We start from the raw sequence: 15,284 nt of genomic DNA, 5'->3' as shown, positions 1-15,284 counted from the left end.
AAGGGAGCAAGTTGGATGGTATGACCTGAAATGACATGAAAGGTGAGGAGTTAGCAACATGGAGAAGGAAGAGCATGCCATGAAGACTGAGAGAAAGTGAAAATGTATTGTGTGTGACTGGAAGAGTCGGGGAAATAGCAAAGCATAATGCTATAGGAGAGACACCATCAGTATCTGAAGGACTGTTAGGGACTTTGGGCTTTACCCTGAAGCCAAGGGCCATCAGCAAGAATGTCTATTATCCAGGCTGAAGGGAGGAGGGGACTGGACCTGCCTCGACTGAATCCTCCAGGCTAAGCTGAATCCCCAGGGGAGTCCTTGCCCTGGAGGAGATGGAAATGGGGGGTGGGCTGGGGGGAGGGCGGGGTGGAGGGTGGGAGGAGGGAGGACAGGGGAATCCGAGGCTGATATGTAAAATTAAATTAAATTATAAAATAAAAAAGGAAAAAAATATTCCACAAAAAAAGAATGTATTATCTGATGAGTAAGTCACGTTGTATGCAGAAAGTAGAGCTGTGGAAACGGATCAAAGAAGGAAAGATTAGAAAGTTGTACTTCCTCATCAAGAAGAGGCTGCCAGGACACCGTTTCCATCTGTGTAGCATGTCTTTCTGTTGCCTTTGGGTGGATTGTTAGTATTCTTTCTCCTGAAGTCTTCCTTTGTTACTTCTTCCCTTGGTTTGCAGAATGGAGTTCTCAACCATGTAATATATGGTATTAGTGTTTTCAGAATAGATAACCCTGGTGTAGCTCCCTTGATGCTCAGCAGTCCTTAAGGGGATCAGAGTGCACCACAGACACTTTTAATTCTTTTAATTCTTGTCCTTAGTCTATGTTTGATTTCTTTTCCCTTCACTTCAATCCATTTACTTTTCTTCTCTCTCCTGGCACTTTGATTCCCTCTAATTCTATTAGTGGCAGCAATGTTCCAATATCCTTCCTCGGTGCCCAGCTATATAACACCTCAGGGCGTTACCCGGACTGCATAGTGACTGACTTGAAAACTATGCTTTCTTTTCCAACATAGCTGAGACTGTGTGCATTAACACAGCCTTCCCTTCAGCAAAACTCCAGAGCTCCCGAGGTTAGAGCAAGATGGTTCTGCCCATCTTACAAAAGCTCTCTCCTTGCTGATTCAGGCAAGTGGTGAAGACCTCTGCAGACCAGAGGGAACTCAGGAAATACACCTTACAATTATAGACACAGAGTGTGGAGAGCAGGCATAAATTCCCAGGTCATTAGACAATCCTCTCAGGAAGCTGCTTGCAGAGGAAAGAGCTGGGTTTACATTCAGTTGTTCTCGGGTAGTAACTTCTGTAATGTCTACAGAGTTCTTTAAGTTTTCAGATATTCAAGATCCAGATTGTAATATGCAGATGGCACACACTTCAAAGGAAGAGACTGCAAATCCTAGGTCCTGTCCCATTCTCCGATAAGCTAAGTTCTAGCCTTTAATTTCTGGGGTACCTCTTAGAGATGAGAAGCCTCCTCCCCCACTCATAGGTCCTTGCAGCCACTGCGCCTTCTCTCAGGATACTGTGCAACCATAGCACTTATCATGGTGAATGATATTGCCTACTGCAGTATGAGTTCCCAGAGGACAGAGTGTGCCTTGCTCTTCAGTTCGTCTCCAATGCTCACTGAAGTCGATATCATGAGATCGTCTTCAGCAAAGACCGGGAGAATCAATGAACAGTTGATATCTAAACTTAGTCTCCTTAGTCTGGGGTTCTGCACATTGCAGGTGTTCAGTAACTACCAAAGGAGGGAAAGTCTCCATAGTATGATATCATACCTTATTCATCCTAGAGTCCCACCCAGTGTCCAGACAGTATTTTTCACACCTACTCATGTAGGCATACTCTGAGAAATGCCAGGTGTCTCATGGCACCATTCTCTTTACTTTCAAAGTGGAACAAGCTATCACAGCTACATTAAGTCTATGGCCCAAAGCTCACACTAGTGTTTCAGTTACTTAGCTGTTCTGAGCACAGTGATGTTTTATGTTCCTAACACAAATAACTGTGAGAACAGCCCTAGGTCATGATGGCTTCCCAGTTACCTGATGGAGATGCATAGGCCAGGTATGGCCCAGACTCCCGTCTCAATGGAGTCACAAGATGAGGATTTGTTCCCAAGCAGCCTTAGACTTGGAAATGTAGAGATCCACAACCTCAACTTCCCACGAATTAAAAAGAAAAGCAAAGCAGATTTGCTTCTTAGATGTTTCTCAGAGAACTAAGAACCCTGGAAACTCAGCTTTAAGTTCAAGAGAAGCTGGGGAGACGTCATGATTAAGTGAGAGATGGGGAGTCCTTGGGGACCTTCATCCTCACCCCTTCCTAATTAGGGAAAATGCCTTACTGGAAGCAGGACCTCAAAGTCCCTGTGGGAAACAACTTCAGAAATCAGTGAGAAATGTGGAAAAGTGGAACTCACTCACTGTTCAGAGAGCACTTATGTGTGTGGGGAGATCTCAGCTGCACACCAGAAACTTAGTCATATGACTTTACAGAAAAGTTTATCCTTTAAAGATGGCCCAGAGATTTTTGGAACCACAGGAGTGAGAACACTGCTTGTAGTGAATTAGATGCATAGGTCAGTGACTCTCAACTGGGCGTGATTATGCCTGTATAAGACTTTTGGTGATGCTTAGGGATATTTTTCCTTTGACCAGCCTGGCTGGGGAAGGAGAGCGCCACTGATGTCAAGGAGGCAGAAGTCAGAGATTCATGAAGTAACCTACAATGCATAGGATGCTCCTGTACAGCAGAATATTCTAACCCAAGGAGTCCACAGATTTGTTGTGATGCCCTACTATTGATAAACAAAAATTTCCCTGAATAGATACTCATTTAAATTGGGTGATGAATGTATGAGAGTTCATTACAGAGCTTTGACAATATCTGCTTGTGTTTTAAGTTTCCTGTGGTAAGATTTAAAAAAACACAAAAATGATCTCACTATGTAACCCTGTTTAGCCTGGAACTCTAGGTAGATCAGGGTGGTCTCAAACTCAGAGATCTACCTGTCTCTGCCTCCTGAGTGCTTGGGATTAAGGATATGCGCCCCTATGCTTGGTGAATACAGAAGATTTTTAGGGTAGTGAAAATATGCTATCATGATGGTTGTATGTCATCATCCATTTGTGTATGTACAAACCTTGGGAGTGTGCAACAGCTAGAATAGACCAAAGTAAATTATAGACTTTGGGTGACAATGATGTGTCTGGTTGGTAGTGGGGGAGGTGAACACACAGGTGCTGGGATAGGAAACATATAGGAAATGCCTGTATTTCCTTAAATTCTGAGAACCTAAAACTGATCTAATAAAATCTGTTAAAGGGTAAAAAAAAATCAAGTGAAAGTAAACAAGGTATTTTAAGTCTTACTAATAATTAATAAGGAGACCATGAGATATCAAGATTTAAGAAATGTTTTGAAATAATTGATTTTGAATATGGAGATATAGAAGCAAGCATTACATTTTATATAGAGAGGAATGCAGGGAAGACTAGTGAATAATTACATCAAAACATTCAATAGTTAAGGAAAACTTGTACATATTCCCTAATGTGTTTCTGTGGAGTTGAGTTTCTGTGAAAGTCTGTCAGACCCAATATTTTCTATATTATAGGATTCTGTTTAATAAGTCTAAGAAAGATAGAATTCTTTTAATTTTAATTTTTAAAGTTTATATGTATGATTGTTTGCCTCCATGTATGTCTGTGCCTGTGGAGGCAGGAAGAGGACATCAGATTCCATGTAACTGGAGTTATAGATGTTTGTGAGCCACCATGTGGATGCTAAGAATCAAACCCAGGTCTTCTGCAAGAGCAACACGTACCTTTATCCACTAAGCCATCTCTCTGGCACCAGGAAGGTAGATTTTAAAAAATGTGTGCCCATGAGTACTTGTTGTAGGAACATGTCTTTGTTAAATATTTGCAGTAAAAAAATGTTTTTCTCCAAAATTTATAAATTGTGCTTGTCACAACAGATTATTCTTGTTTCTAAGCTGGTGGTGAAGATTCAGTCATTGAATATGACTTCGTTTACCAGCTGCAGTTCAACCCTACCGGTGCTTTCTTATTTAGAATTAAGAATATAAGTATATTTGCATGTGAAATGAGTAAGTGGATTTATCAGTTTATGCCTATATTTTTAAGGCGTTTCTTGAAGATTTTACTTATAACAGTCAAAATGAAACCACTTCAACACCCAGTGAATATTTTTATAATTATGATGAATTCATGCAATAGGATATTCCATATAAAAATGAACTATTGGGCTGGAGAGATGGCTCAGGTGATAAAGTGCTTTCCATGAATGCATGAGGATCTGAGTTCAGATCCCTAGAATCCATAAACATCTAGGTGCATGCCTTAACCCTGGCACAGTGCTCAGAGATGGGGTGCAAGGCATAGATAGGAGAATCTTTGGGCTTTCTAGCCAGCAAGCCTAGCTGAACTGATGAGCTCTGGTTCAGTGAGAGGTTTTGTTGCAATAAAAACAAATCAGGTGGAGAGTGATATAGAAATACCTGAATTGATTTCTGTCTTCTCCACATTCACACGTACATGCATGTACAGTCATGAATGCACACACACACACACACACACACACACACACACACACACACACACACCACATACCTACAAACCCCTAATTTATTGTATTTCACAGCTGAATGACAGATACAGGAGAGCACATGTTCATGCTCCGTTGATAAGAACTCACAACAATAGAAATTAGAATAGTAAAATTGGGCATGGTGGCGCACGCCTTTCATCCCAGCACTGGGAGGCAGGAACAGGTGAATCTCTGAGTTCGAGGCCAGCCTGGTCTACAGAACAAGTTACAGGCCAGCCAGGGCTACACAGAGAAACCCTGTTTTGAGAAACAAAAACAGAAACAGAAACAAAAACTAAACAACACAAAACAAAACAGGGATTAGATCAGTGGGTACTGGCTGGGTTCAGAGATTCTGAAGAAGTCATGAGAAGGGTCCTGGAGGGATACAAATATTTTCTATCTTGTTTGAGATGTTGGTGGTACACTATATAAGTCACTGATTTGTATACTTAAGGTATACGTTTCACTGGAAGTAAATTTTATGTCAAGCAAAAAAGGTAAATATGTCTGGAACAGGGGATCACATGGAAGGACACATCTGTCCTGGGAGTCAGAATACCTGAATTTGTGTCCAGGCATTGTGCCTGGCTGTTTTTGTAGTGGTTGCTGGTGTTCACTGACGTTTGTTTTCTCTTTTCTCCTACAATATTTCAACCACCTAAAATTTTATCTGGGTACATGTTCATTGCAATGAAAATTAAATTACTCAGCTTCCCTTCAAGGGAGGGGATATGTACTTATTTTGTCTTTTCTTCTTTCCTATTATAATGCTGCCAATGTGACCTGAGGTCCAATATTCATCTTGCGTCATGAGTGAAGATGGGCATGGGAACTGTCTCCCAAGGATGGAGAAATATGACAATGTTTCCACAGTGACTTGCTTTCTTCTTGAGTTCCATACTCTTTCAGATTTGTTCTTTACAGCTAAAAACTAGTCCAAGTGATGTTTTTTACTTCTATTATAAAATTATACATTATGAACCATTAATATTTTATTAATATCACAGGTTTTCTATGATGAGACTATAAATGAAGCAATAGATATTAAAGGACTTTGAAAGTGTACAAGCTATTATACAAATATAAGGTTTATAAATTACTTTACTAACAAATTCAAATATTGTGGTTGGGCATTTCCACATAGCTTATGAAGTTGCTAATGTTTCACTGCAAGATAATATGTTAATACAACTTCTATATCTCAGAGGTAAATTCCAAGAAAATTGTTTCTTTTTCTTTCAAGGAGAATAATTTTATTACCGCTACAGGTTTTGGCTAATTACTTTTACCTTAAATAAACACTACTAGTGATTTATAGCATATGATGTATTTATGTAACATATATTACTGCTTTGGTAACAAAAATGAGTAATAGTAAGGGTACAAGGAAACCATCAAAGCCCTCTCTATATACTTACTCATAGATGAAATATAACTAACTTTAGTTTCTCCAGTCACTTTTAGTGTCTTCAAATATTTACAAGTATAGAAACTATGTCTGGCCATTTATATATAAATCCTTGGATCTACATATTAATCTCCTTAACTCCATATCTACACATTTACCCAAATCTTTAAATCCAATGTATATATGTATATCTGTATCTGTATATCACCTTGTCTATGTTGAATAGCACTGTGTTCCAAGGACTAGGCCAGCACTTACATGTCATAGCCATAATATCTAGAAATTTCCATATCCTTCTCCTCTGAAGGAAGAGCTGGGGTTTGCCCAGAGAGGTGTACTTGGCAGCATTCTCTCTCTCCCGTTGAGCCCACCTCTTCGTGGCCTTCCTCTCTGGCCTCTGCTCTTCTGTGATGGGCTGTGAGATGACTGGCCCTGGAATGTTGACTTTCCTCCATAGAATTGGTTAGCAGCTGAAGTCTTGTAGCAGATATTGGGTTTGAGGTTTAGGAGGTGCTGGGACCTTGTTCCTGGCAGCAGAAACAAGCTCTCTCTGGAGTAAAGTGTGAGAAGATGGTCTGTAGGGTACAGGCCTAGAGGCAGCTGGCTGAGGCCCAGTACAAGACTGCATGGGGTTAGTTATGTTGGGTCATGTGGCAATGGGCAGAGCTGGCTTGTCAGAGGCCATGAAAGATGTGATGGCAGGTGCTGGCTGGGATGGATTGAGTGTGGTAGGCTGAGCCAAGTGGGAATGAGCCCTCATAGGGTAAGCTGCAGTGGGCCTGCGTGAAGCCAGGGAGAGAAGCTTTCTAGAAACAGGTCTGGCTTGAGACTTGTCCGGGCTGGGAAAGGCAGTGGTACTAACTTGACCTTCCCAGATGGGGGCAGCTCATAGTGGGACGGAGACAGATACTCCTTGCAAACACTGCTCTCTGGTCTCTGAGCATTGCCCAGGGTTTACCAGGGCCTCGGCCATCACAGGGCACATCCTATAGTGATGTGTTGGCTGGGCCTTTCCTGGGATCTTGGTTGCATCTGAAGTTTAGGGGGAGTTGCCAGTTTTGTCCTCACTCTTCTTCTTCAGTGGGTGAAGGATCTGCACGGATGCCAGCATGTGCTTGCCGAGGTGAGTTCAAAGCTTTTTAAAGCTGTCATTGCAGAGCTCAGGTGAATTCCTCTTCCTCTTGGTCCTGGGGATGGTGGGCTTCTCTTGTGTCTTGACTCTGTGACTTGATGGCTTCAGCTGCTGTGTTTCGCTGAAGTTTTTTTCTCTCCTCTTCTTGGTCTTGTCTTGCCCCTGCACCCTAGCTACCCTGGGCCTGCTGGGGGTAGGTTTCTGAGCTTTGTCCTCCAAGTGTTTGTTGTCCATGTTGTTGATAGCCCCTTCACTGGCCCCAGCACTGGCCCCAGCCTCTCCTCCCTCCACCAGGTCCTGGTGCTGGATTTGGGCCTGAGGAACTCCATGAAGCAGATGAGATACTTTCTGGTCTTTCTTGGTCACCTGTTCAGAGAGTCTGATGATGTTGGAGCATTCCCGGGCCTGATCCCTCCTGATGACTATGGAGTCTTTGGAATGGATTGCTGTGGGATTCTCCCAGTGGTCTAGGTCAGTGAGGGAGTTTAAGATTTGGGGAAGGTGAATATCTGACAGCACTGTAGTCATGTCTTCCAAGTCAATGCTTGAGATCATGACACTCTGCAGAGACCCAGGCTCTCCTAGACCAAGGCTGCTGCTTCCCAAGATGGCATTATCAGAAGCTGGCTTCTGCCTTAGTCTCCCATCATCAATGTAGTTCAGGGGCTGCTGCATGTCAGGGTGTGCTAGAGGGAGGAGGGATGAGCCTTGGTTTTCTGTACTGCCCTCATAGGCATTCAGAGGCTTTGATTGCTCAGCAGTCATCTCTTCCACATTGTTATTCTCTGTTTGTTCCAGGCTTGTAGCTGGAGGCAAGGCCAGGAATTCTGAAGGACTGTGAATGAGGGCAGCTAATGACCTGTCCCCATAAACAAGTGGTGTCTTCATCTGGGCATCCTAGATGCAGGAATTGCAGAGGTCAAGACTCTGCAGCAGACAGAGTGTCTGGCCTGAAGGTGTCAATCCAAGGGCCATCTCCATTCCCACCACCAATCTGCTGGCTTCTTTCAGATAATGGCATTACTCATATGCCCACAGAAGCTTGGATTTTTAAGTGGGTTTAGGTATGCAAACCCAATCCTTTATTCCTTGAAGACTGATGTCTGTCAGAAAATTGTATCTTATTTCCTAGTGACCCCATGTCTGGCCCAAACAATTTCCAAATGAGAAAGATAAATGATGCTGGCATCTCTTTGATATCTTTTGTTTACTTAGCATGTACTGTGTGTTTACCATCTTCCATTTATCATACAGGGTTACATGGGGTACGGTTAGACTTTATTATTAACTTGACTGGATTTAGATTCACATAAGAGACTAGTGAGGCACTTTGAGTTGCATCTTTAAGAGCATTTCTAGAAAGAATTAACTGAAGAGGGAAGGTACACCTTGATTGTGGGTGACACTACTCTACAGGCTAGTGACTGGAATCCCACGCTTTCTGCTTCATGTCTACCCAGGAGGGCAGAACAGCCTCTGCCTCATGTTTCTCCTGCTGTGATGTTCTGTCCAAATGCAGAATCAAGCAACTGTGGATGGACTCCTCTGAAACTGTGGACCCAGATAAGTATTTCCTTTCTTAGGTTGTTTCTGTTTTATATTTTGTCACAGTGATGTGAAAAGTAACTACCATAAATTTTTGTTTCCAAAGAAATGGGGTCACTGCTGTGACTAACCTTAGACATTTGGGCTTTTAGCTGCTGTGGAATAATCCCTTCTGTACACTGTGTAAATTATGCTGTGGTAGGTTTAATAGAGAATCTGATAGGCTAACAGCTAGACAAGATAAGGTTAGGCTAGAAAACCATACTAAGGACACTGGGAAGAAGGGCAGTGTCAGAAGATTTTCCAGGAGACATAGGGGAAGAAAGACATGCTGGAGGACAGGTAAAGCCACGAGCTATGTGGCAATACATAGATTAATATAAATAGGTTAATTTAACTTATAAGAGCTAGTTAATAATAAGCCTGAGCTATTAGCTGAGCATTTATAATTTATATTAAGTGTCTGTGTTGGTTATTTGGGAACTGGGGTGGGAAAGAAAAGCCCACCTACATTCAGCCTTTGGGGCTAGCCTGTGGGGGGACTTTGGAGGAGTTTGGAGATGTAAACAAAAGAAGCCATAGGATGTTATAACCAAAGCTTTAGTGATTCTGGTGGGACTGCAGAAGACCAGAATGACAATAGAAATGCCTAAAGGCCATACTCATAAGGTTTTAATGAGAGCTAGTATTCTACTGGGAATTGGAATAGAGACCATTTGTATTGCATTTTGATGATGAATTTGTGTACAAAAAGTCTTTGCCATGAAACTCTGTGGAGGGTAAAGTTTAAAGGTGATGGCTTCTCTAATCTGGTAGAGGAACTATTAAGGCAGTCCAGCATATAGCCTAACACAGTTATTATTGCTAGTTGCTTTTAGCAGGTTCATGTGAGAATTGAGAGTAAGAGTTGAAAAAAAACTGCAGTAGTACTGCTGAGTAAGTAAGTGAATGAGTGAGTGAAGGGGTGATTGATACTTTTTTCAGAGGAAATTTCCTCCATCTTTCATGATCATGACCACTGTCATCATGGAGGGAGAGACAGAGTTCATAGAAATGGAAGTGATTTTTAAAATATAGACATTGAACATGAATATGAGAATTGGAAGATTCAATGGAGACAATCTAGGCTAACTGTTAATTCATGTAGGAGTAGAAATGGGAAAATGAGAGGTGGGGAGGTGAAAATGGAATGGTTATAGGAAAATAGTTAGTTTACTACTGAACAAGAGTTAATGTTCATGTCTTGGCTTCGAGTCCTGTTTCTCTTATCTACTATCTTTTAAATATATTTTCAGTAGACAAGTCTGAGAAAAATGTGTTCTACTTGGAGAGATCAGGAATACAGGGGTCATACCTAAACATAATAAAGGCAATTTACAGCCAGCCAACAGCCAACATCAAAGTAAATGGAGAGAAACTCAAATCGATTCCACTAAAATCAGGAACAAGACAAGGCTGTCTGCTCTCCCCATATTTATTCAATATAGTACTTGAAGTTCTAGCCAGAGCAATAAGACAACATAAGGAGATCAAGGGGATACAAATTGGAAAGGAAGAAGTCAAGCTTTCACTATTTGCAGATGACACGATAGTACACATAAGTGACCCCAAAAATTCAACCAAGGAACTCATACAGCTTACAAACACCTTCAGTAATATAGCAGGATACAAGATTAACTCAAAAAGAAATCAGTAGCCCTCCTATATACAAATGACAAATGGGCTGAGAAAGAAATCAGAGAAACATCACCCTATACAATAGACACAAATGGTGTAAAATACCTTGGGGTAACTCTAACTAAGCAAGCGAAGGACCTGTATGACAAGAACTTTGGGTCCCTGAGGAAAGAAATTGAAGAAGATGTCAGAAAATGGAATGATCTCTCATGCTCATGGATAGGTAGGATTGACATAGTGAAATGGCAATCTTACCAAAAGCAATCTACAGATTCAATGCAATTCCCATCAAAATACCAACACAATTCTTCACAGACCTGGAAAGAATAATACTCAACTTCATAGGAAAAACAAAAAACCTAGGATAGCCAAAAGAATCCTGTACAATAAAACAACCTCTGGAGGCATCACGATCCCTGACCTCAAGCTCTACTATAGAACTACAGTAATAAAAACAGCTTGGTACTGGCATAAAAACCGACATGTGGACCAATGGAACCGAACTGAAGACCCTGACATTAATTTGCACAACTATGAACATATAATTTTTGACAAAGAAGCCAAAACTGTACAATGGAAAAAAAAGCATCTTCAACAAATGGTGCTGGCATAACTGGATGTCAACATGTAGAAGACTGCAAATAGATCCTTATCTGTCTCTGTGCAAAAAACTTAAGTCCAAGTGGATCAAAGACCTCAACATAAATCCAGTTACTCTGATCCTGATAGAAGAGAAAGTAGGAAGTAGTCTTGAATGCATTGGCATAGGAGATCACTTCCTAATTATAACACCAGTAGCACAGACACTGAGAGGAACAATTAATCAATGGTACTGCTTGAAACTGAGAAGATTTTGTAGGGCAAAGGACATGGTCAATAAGACAAAACGACAGCCTACAGAATGGGAAAAGATCTTCACCAACCCCACATCTGACAGAGGGCTGATATACAGAATATATAAAGAACTCAAGAAATTAGACATCAAAATACACAACAGTCCAATTAAAAAATAGGCTATAGAGCTAAACAGAGAATTCTCAACAGAAGAAGCTCAAATGGTTGAAAGACATCTAAGGAATTGCTCAACATCCTTAATCATCAAGGAAATGCAAATCAAAACGACTCTGAGATACCACCTTATACCTGTCAGAATGGCTAAGATCAAAAAACACTGAAGACAGCATATGTTGGAGAGGATGTGGAACAAAGGGAACACTCCTCCACTGTTGGTGGGAATGCAAGCTTGTACAGCCATTTTGGAAATCAATATGATGCTTTCTTAGAAAATTGGGAATCAACCTCCCTCAAGACCCAGCAAGAATGGTTCTTGCTCCATTTGGTGCAGGGAAGAGGGGATTGGACCTGCCTCAACTGAATCTACCAGGCTGGGCTGACTCCCCAGGGGAGACCTTGCCTTGGAGGAGGTGGGAATAGGGCATGGATAGGGGGGAAAGCAGGGGGGGGGTTGGAGGAGGGAGGACAGGGGAATCCGTGGCTGATATGTAAAATTAAATTAATTATAAAATAAAAATATTTATAAAAATGTGTTCTACATGCCCTATTTTCATCTTTTCTTGTTGCCTTCCCAGTTATCAAGAGAAAGAGCTTCACGCAAAAGTCACTAATGTAATTGAGATTAATTTTAAACTTTTTCTTTGAGTTACAGTTCAGTCACTAAGTTTCCCTCTGGAGAAAAGAAATCCATGGGGGACATTTGTCCCTTGGTTATAGCCTGTGAGTTAGTTTATTATAAAGAATTCAAAGACCTCAGTGTTTAGTCACAACCTTTGGACAAAGAATGAGTGGGTAGATTTTCTTGTCAAAAGAAAAAATTTAAAATTTCTTTCTTTGCTGCTTCTTATGCCGGTAATTATTCTTTACATTCAAATGATGTTGATCTTAGTGTAGATCCCTGAATTTCCTCTTTTTTTGTGATTAACTTTATACATCAGTTACTATTGCTTTCTAATAACTACTAGGAATATTGATGTTGTTTTGATTGATGTCCTTGAAGACAAAGTGAGACTCTTGAATTGCAATGACAACCACCACCCAGAACAGTCAGAAATCTCAATGCTACTGAGACTGCTGTTTTGATTTAGTGCGTGGAAAAATCATCTGAAGGTGGTTTGGGAAGCCAGTTCTCCCCTCTCAGCCTTTGTCACTTGTCTATGAGCAGAAAGATTTGGGAGATATCCCTGTAGACCCACTTCACCTTATTCTAGCCTGGTTAAGCTGAGCATGACCAGAACTTGGCTCACTGGGTGTTCAGTGAGAAATCTGTTGGGTGGTGGTATTATTTAAGGGACCTTGCTTGCTCAAGGACCAGGATTCATAAGCTTGTTCCTTCCCAGACTAACTTCTCCTTGAGTCACGTTGTATTCCAGCCGGGACAAACTTCATGTTGGGTTGGAGACAGTTTGAGTTTATTTGAAATCCATGGTCTAGCTCCTTCTTGCAAGACAAAGAGCACAGCATCTCTTCTGACCTACATCTAGGTAAAGTGACTAAGGTACAGAGTTTCTTAGCAGCCACCGGGTATTGGATAACCTTATTTCCCCCATAGATCCTCAAGGGCTCATTTGTACAGAGTGACTGCATTTGATGATTTTGGGGGTGGTGGACTTAATTAAATTGGTAATTTTTATCCAATGAAAGATATAGCATAATATTGATGATTTTAAAAGTTCTTTTAGGTTTTGGATTCTGCAAGTTGCTGTTTTAGAATCACCATAGTTGGATGGGAATTTGATTTCTTCACAGGTAAAGGGGTTTCCTCAGCAGGAGGAGCTGTCAGAATGTACTGAAGGTTACAATAGTAAATAGGCTCTTAACTCTAATGACTTCCCTAATTCGGAATGCACTGTAAATTACAAAGATCCCAGAATGAAAGCCTGATAGAATGGTTCTGAGTCCTAGACTTCTCTACTTTTTCTGTTACTATGGTCAAGTAAGAGTTTTTGTGAATATTCATTTTCTAGTTACAAAACTAAACAAATTAAAATAATATAAAATGTTAGACTGCAAATGTATATGTAACTAGTATTTATTGACTAAATAAATGATTAATATATTATAAATTGTTTTACATTATCTACAATACTATACATATCATGAATTTGTGTTAAAATATTTTTTCAACAGGATTCTCTGACATCCAGCACACCTGAACTGAAGCCATGGTCAGTATAAATAATATGACTGAACTGATCATCACTGGCCTTTTCCAGGATCCAGAGGTGCAGAAGGTGTGCTTTGTGCTGTTCCTTCCTGTGTATGTGGCCACAGTGCTGGGCAATGGCCTCATTGTTGTGACAGTCAGCATCAGTAAGAGTCTGCATTCTCCCATGTACTTCTTCCTCAGCTCCTTGTCCCTGGTGGAGATCTGCTACTCCTCTACTGTTGTCCCTAAGTTCCTCACTGATTTACTTGCTAAAATTAAAAGCATCTCTCTGAAGGGCTGTCTGGCTCAGATATTCTTCTTCCATTTATTGGGGGTTGCTGAGATTCTTCTGCTTGTAGTGATGGCCTATGACCGCTATGTGGCCATCTGCAAACCTCTTCATTACATGAACATCATGAGTCATCAAGTGTGTCACATGCTGGTGGCTGGCTCTTGGCTGGGGGGCCTCATTCACTCCATAATCCAGATCCTCATCACCATTCCATTGCCCTTTTGTGGTCCCAATGTGATTGACCACTACTTCTGTGACCTCCAGCCATTATTTAAGCTTGCCTGCACTGACACCTTTATGGAGGGGGTTGTTGTGATGGCCAACAGTGGTTTAATCTCTATAATCTCTCTCCTCATTTTGGTGACCTCTTATGTCATCATCCTAGTCAACTTGAGGAACCATTCAGCAGAGGGGAGACGCAAGGCCCTCTCCACCTGTGCTTCTCACATTACAGTGGTCATCTTGTTTTTTGGGCCTGCTACCTTCCTTTATATGAGACCCTCCTCTACATTTACTGAAGACAAACTTGTGGCTGTGTTCTACACAGTTATCACTCCCATGCTGAACCCCATCATCTATACACTTAGAAATGCAGAGGTGAAAAATGCCATGAAGAAGTTGTGGTGCAAAAAGAACTCAGAGACAGAGTGAAGGGAGCAATAAATGATGGGAAAGGATTTTAAAAATTAGTCTGTTGTTGATGTAGATTTTGCTGTTTTGGTACATATTCAAATATAAAAGTAATAAGAAGAGCATAGTTCTACTGCTGTACCCCTCTTAGTAACTAAATACTCCAAGGACAGGGGTCAGGTAGTCTCACTGACTACCTGCTGAATTTGATTGGCTGCGCAGTTTCCTGGGTTCTGCATAGTTCCTCATGAGTCTGAGAAATTTGAAGACTCAAAGAAAGCGCAAATACAAAGAATATTTAGAAACATGTTTGTATCTTTCTTCAAGACATGGTAATATTTTATAATGTAGGGTAAAGTATATTTTAATACTTGCATACAATGAATAAAATAATTTTACAGCCATAGGTTTATTATTGTTTCACAAGTTAGCATTTCCTTTAGTTGAGAAAATTAAACATTCTTTCTAGTAGCTATTTTGAAATATTTATGTGTGGTTACCTTTTTGTATTAGAAAACATTTGGAATTATTCTTCCAATTCATCTGCATGAAGGTACAAATTACTTCTACTTTTTCCTTTCATTTCACCTGTTTGTTAATAACCTATATTTTATTGAAAAGGAAAGTAACCAGAGGTATTATCAGGGGGTATGTGGTGCTGTAGTTATCAACCTGTCTTTTTCTAATGTGGATAAGCATGTTGTTGGGAAATGCACCTAGGGAATTTTCTATTGTGGCTTTTGGATTCTTGTATTGAAGACCATCTGATCTCAGCCACCAGAAAAGACAGTTTTAATTCTTGT

At 40.8% G+C, this 15,284-nt stretch overlaps 1 protein-coding gene across 1 annotated transcript; it reads left to right on the top strand.

The window, feature by feature from the left end:
* Nucleotides 1–13,575: 13,575 nt before the first annotated feature.
* Nucleotides 13,576–14,502, top strand: LOC128101689 (olfactory receptor 142). Its single transcript, XM_052725005.1, has one exon. The coding sequence runs from the start codon at nt 13,576–13,578 to the stop codon at nt 14,500–14,502; it is 927 nt and encodes a 308-aa protein (XP_052580965.1).
* Nucleotides 14,503–15,284: the final 782 nt, after the last annotated feature.

The sequence above is a fragment of the Peromyscus californicus genome, unplaced genomic scaffold (genome assembly GCF_007827085.1).
Source record: "Peromyscus californicus insignis strain IS unplaced genomic scaffold, ASM782708v3 Scaffold_7__1_contigs__length_154581171, whole genome shotgun sequence".
Lineage (NCBI taxonomy): Eukaryota > Metazoa > Chordata > Mammalia > Rodentia > Cricetidae > Peromyscus > Peromyscus californicus.
The sequence above is the reverse complement of the archived record's forward strand: the minus strand, read 5'-3'. Positions and strand labels throughout refer to the sequence as shown.

What these genes read in the sequence shown, in the direction of transcription:
- LOC128101689 (XM_052725005.1), top strand. Translation starts at nt 13,576, where the DNA reads ATGGTCAGTATAAATAATATGACTGAACTGATCATCACTGGCCTTTTC.